Below are 3,955 nucleotides of genomic sequence, written 5' to 3'. Positions count from 1 at the left end.
AGTGATCACTCCAAGCACCATGATGTTGACTGGATGTTTGATTTTTATCACTCTTGGTACATGTCCTCAGATTAACACCCAAACACTGAAATGTTCGTATTGGAGTATTTTATGTATTTCTTTTAGTTTTTTTAGACTTAATCTTTGAATTTTTTATTTTTAAATCCTTTCCTCTGTTTTTCTGCCTGTTAGATGTTAACTGGGGTTCATCAACACAAGCTCATGTATATAAGAGTGCTTTGCAGTCTACTCTCAAGTTAATAGCTGTTGAGGATCATATCAAAAATTTCAGGTGAGTTCTTGTAGTCTTATATTTTCTTGCCTATCTTTTATCTTTTGCTTGCTTCAGTCATTTGACTACTGTGACCATGCTGGTGCATAATTGCCTTTGCATTGAATTTTTCCTTGAAATCTCTGTCAGTTATACCCTAGCATCATGCATATTTTGTACTGCTCTGAGAAACCTCTGATCAGTATTTTACCGTCTGTGTGAAGGACTGATCCTCTATTTGTTCGCTCAAACTAACGGCAATGATAACCAAATTTCATTCAGATCCCACTTCGCCATTTTACAAAAAAGTATGATGCACTGGATAATACTACTTACGATACTGAAGAACGATATGGAATAACTATAGCTGGAACACCTTTGGTCATAAGTCTACTTAATCAGAGCTGACCTGGGGTTAACAACAACAACAACAACAACATCTTAACTTACTCAGAACCTGCCAGACTAAAAAGTGCGTGAGATCCTGTAAAAGACTTCTGTAGATAGATAAACATAATTTGATCTTTGCTAAGAACTCTTTCAATTGTCTCACAGAAAATATCCTGTCTGTTATATATTTGGACTTGGAATAATAGTGTCTGCTGATCCCATCCAATTGTTGTGCTCCCTCCTCACAAATAATATCTTTTTCAAGGGTTTTGTAACAGGATATCTTTACATCTTTTTGCCATGTACTTTTCTCTCATATATTGTTGATTTCAATGACAATCACTGCAATCCACTCTTTTTTTTATTGTCTTTTTTTTCCAAATTTTTTCTCTTATGTAGACCTCAAGTTCTCCTTCTAAGTGGTTTACCCAGTAGCCGTCCTGCCTTGGTGGACTTTGCATCCAGTTTCACTCGTAACTCCAGTTTAATGATGTGCTGCAATGTTATTGTGGTTCGTGAAAAGTTGTTTTTGTTCCTATTTCCATCAACATTATCTATTTTAACCCATTTTGTAACCATAATCTTTGTTTCTGTTAATTTTAAAAATAATGAAGGACTTAGTGTAATAAACTTTGACATTATTAAGCTGGTACATTATTTACATTATTTACATTTGATGGATATTTGTCCTCATCGTGTTTGTTGTTAATACATTTCGGCTGATATACCCTCTAGCCTTCATCAGGTGTCTTGGGGAAATTTCGAACCTGGGTTCTCTGTCCTGAGGTATTTTTTTAGTGTTATTATTATTATTATTACTATTATTCAGGTCACTGCCTGGAATTGAACTCAGAATCTTGGGGTTAGTAGCCTGCACTCTTAACCACTACGCTGTATGCCCAAGGGCAATTATGGAGTGAATTTTAGGGCTTATAAATCTAATATTCTCCTATCCTTCCTTCGAAAAATACCTCAAGAATGACAAGCCAGGTTCAAAATTTTCCCAAGACACCTGATGAAGGCTGGAGGGTATATCAGTCAAAACATGTCATCCATTTTCCCTTATAAATATATACTACAAATTCATATAATTATACACAATGTCTAAATTTCATGCAGTAACATGTAATATGAGCTTATTGTTTCATGTTTCTTATGTAGCTTTTATATATTGCCATTGATATTTGTAACAATCTAATATGGAATCTGGTTTATACACATCTTCTTGGGTTTTCTGTGATTAAAAAAATACAAAATTCTTGTACCAGGATCCAAATGTCGACAGCTTAAAAGTACAAAGAACTAAAGAAGAATACAGTTGGCTTCAACGAAGGAAAGTGAAATGTTTTTATGCACCAATTGTTGCTCCAGACTTTCGTTTAGGAGTCCAAGCATTTATGCAGGTAAATATGTACATATATATATTCTTTAGTTCATTTATCTTTTCACTAGATTTTCACTTATCCTCTTCTGTAAGCTCTTTCCCATCATCATCATTATCATCATCATTTAATGTTTGCCTTCCATGCTGGCATGGGTTGGACCAGGGGTTTTCAAACAATGGTCTGCAGACCACAGGGGTCCGCAAGGACAAGACAGGGGGTCCGGGGACAGCAAGTACTTTTTATGGGCAATTTGATTTTATATATGTTTTTTAATCGAAATCTTTTAATTGACAATAAATCTATTTGTTAAATACTGTTAAATAAATAAATGTAAAAATATATGTTATTTTAAGCAAATATTTATGTATAAATTTCATAAGCATTTATAAGGGGGTCCCTAAGGTAAAGCCTGAAATATAAAGGGGTCTGCAAGTCAAAAAGTTTGAAAACCCCTGGGTTGGACAGTTTGACAGGAGCTAACCAGGCAAAAGACTACACCAGACTTCTATGTCTGTTTTGGCATGGTTTTTATGTGGCTGGTTGCCCTTCCTAACATCAGCAGCCTCACAGTGCTTTTTGTGTGGCACGAGCAGAGGCCTGGTTAGCTTTGGCATAGTTTTTACAGCTGGATGCTCTTCCAAATGTCAACCACTACCAAAACTGTTTGGCACTATGGAAGTCAGACGTTAAACGATGACGATGATGATATCCATCATCACAGCATATCCAAACCAGTGCAGTCATCTTCTCTCATAATCACATCAGCTGATTCCTCTGTTGACTAACTTTTTCTTCCTCAGCTTATTTTTTTGCTCTGTCTTTCATGGATGCAGACATTACAGTATCAGCAAAATGAATTTGTCTCATTTCATTTTGTGACGTAATGTTGATGTCTTAATATATGTGTGGAAGCATGGTCATGTGGTTGAGAAGCTTGTTTTATAAAACCACATGGTTTTGGGTTCAGTTCCATTGCGTTGCAGTCAGGGCAAGTGACATCTACTATAAGTCCTAGGCTGACCAAAGCCTTGTGAGTGGATTTTGTAGACGGAAACTGAAAGAAGCCAGTTGTGTGTGTGTGTGTATTTCCTTTGGACTTTTCTCTTTCCCCTTTCCAACAAAGAGATATGCTTGAAACATCAGAAGCTCTGTCTTTTTACTGAGCATCAAGCTTATACATTCCTTGTGCATGTCCCCTTGTCGTCTGTTAATTTTATTATTCATTTATTTGAATTCATTGTTTATTTGATTTGACTGTCTGTTTGTCTATCTATCTATCTATCTATCTGTTTGTCTATCTGTCTATCTATCTATCTGTTTGTCTATCTGTCCATCTATCTATCTGTTTGTCTATCTGTCTATCTATCTATTTGTTTGTCTATCTGTCTATCTATCTATCTATCTGTTTGTCTATCTATCTATTTGTCTATCTGTCTATCTGCTTATCTATCTATCTATCTATCTATCTATCTATCTATCTATCTATCTATCTATCTATCCATTTGTCTGTCTATCTGTCTGTCTGTCTGCCTGCCTGCCTGTCAATGTCTGTATGTCTCTGTTTGTCTGTCTGTCTGTCTTTATATATATATATATCTTAATATATAAATCTGAAATTGTGTGTTTGTGTGAAGCCTTTTTGAAAGTTTATAGAAATCCACATTTTCCACTTTTTCGTAAAAATTTTTACATCAATGGAATTTTCTCGATCTGAACTTTCCAGTGCAGCAATTAGATTTTTTAAATTCCGTTTACTTTGTGTGATTTAAGGGAGATTTGGCTGTTGTTTCTAGCAACTTTTATATTTCATCCCTTCTACCTGGAATGCAATTCTTACACACGCGCTCAACATAAAAATATAGAGAGTAAAAGTAAAAGAGGGAGAGGGAGAGAGAGAGAAAGTGATACA

The 3,955-nt window shown here is 35.3% G+C and overlaps 1 protein-coding gene across 1 annotated transcript in view; it reads left to right on the top strand.

Annotated features, from left to right (window-relative positions):
* LOC106871398 (solute carrier family 12 member 2) overlaps positions 1-2,166 on the top strand; it is a gene marked incomplete at its 3' end in the record, with an annotated part of 241,835 nt that extends 239,669 nt beyond the window's left edge. Inside the window, exons 13-15 of the mRNA XM_052970802.1 lie at positions 193-292; positions 1,061-1,172; positions 1,930-2,166. Of these exons, the coding sequence (XP_052826762.1) occupies positions 193-292; positions 1,061-1,172; positions 1,930-2,166 (449 nt within the window). The remainder of the gene's footprint in view (positions 1-192; positions 293-1,060; positions 1,173-1,929) is intronic.
* Positions 2,167-3,955: the final 1,789 nt, after the last annotated feature.

Source organism: Octopus bimaculoides, chromosome 9 (assembly GCF_001194135.2).
Source record: "Octopus bimaculoides isolate UCB-OBI-ISO-001 chromosome 9, ASM119413v2, whole genome shotgun sequence".
Lineage (NCBI taxonomy): Eukaryota > Metazoa > Mollusca > Cephalopoda > Octopoda > Octopodidae > Octopus > Octopus bimaculoides.
The sequence above is the reverse complement of the archived record's forward strand: the minus strand, read 5'-3'. Positions and strand labels throughout refer to the sequence as shown.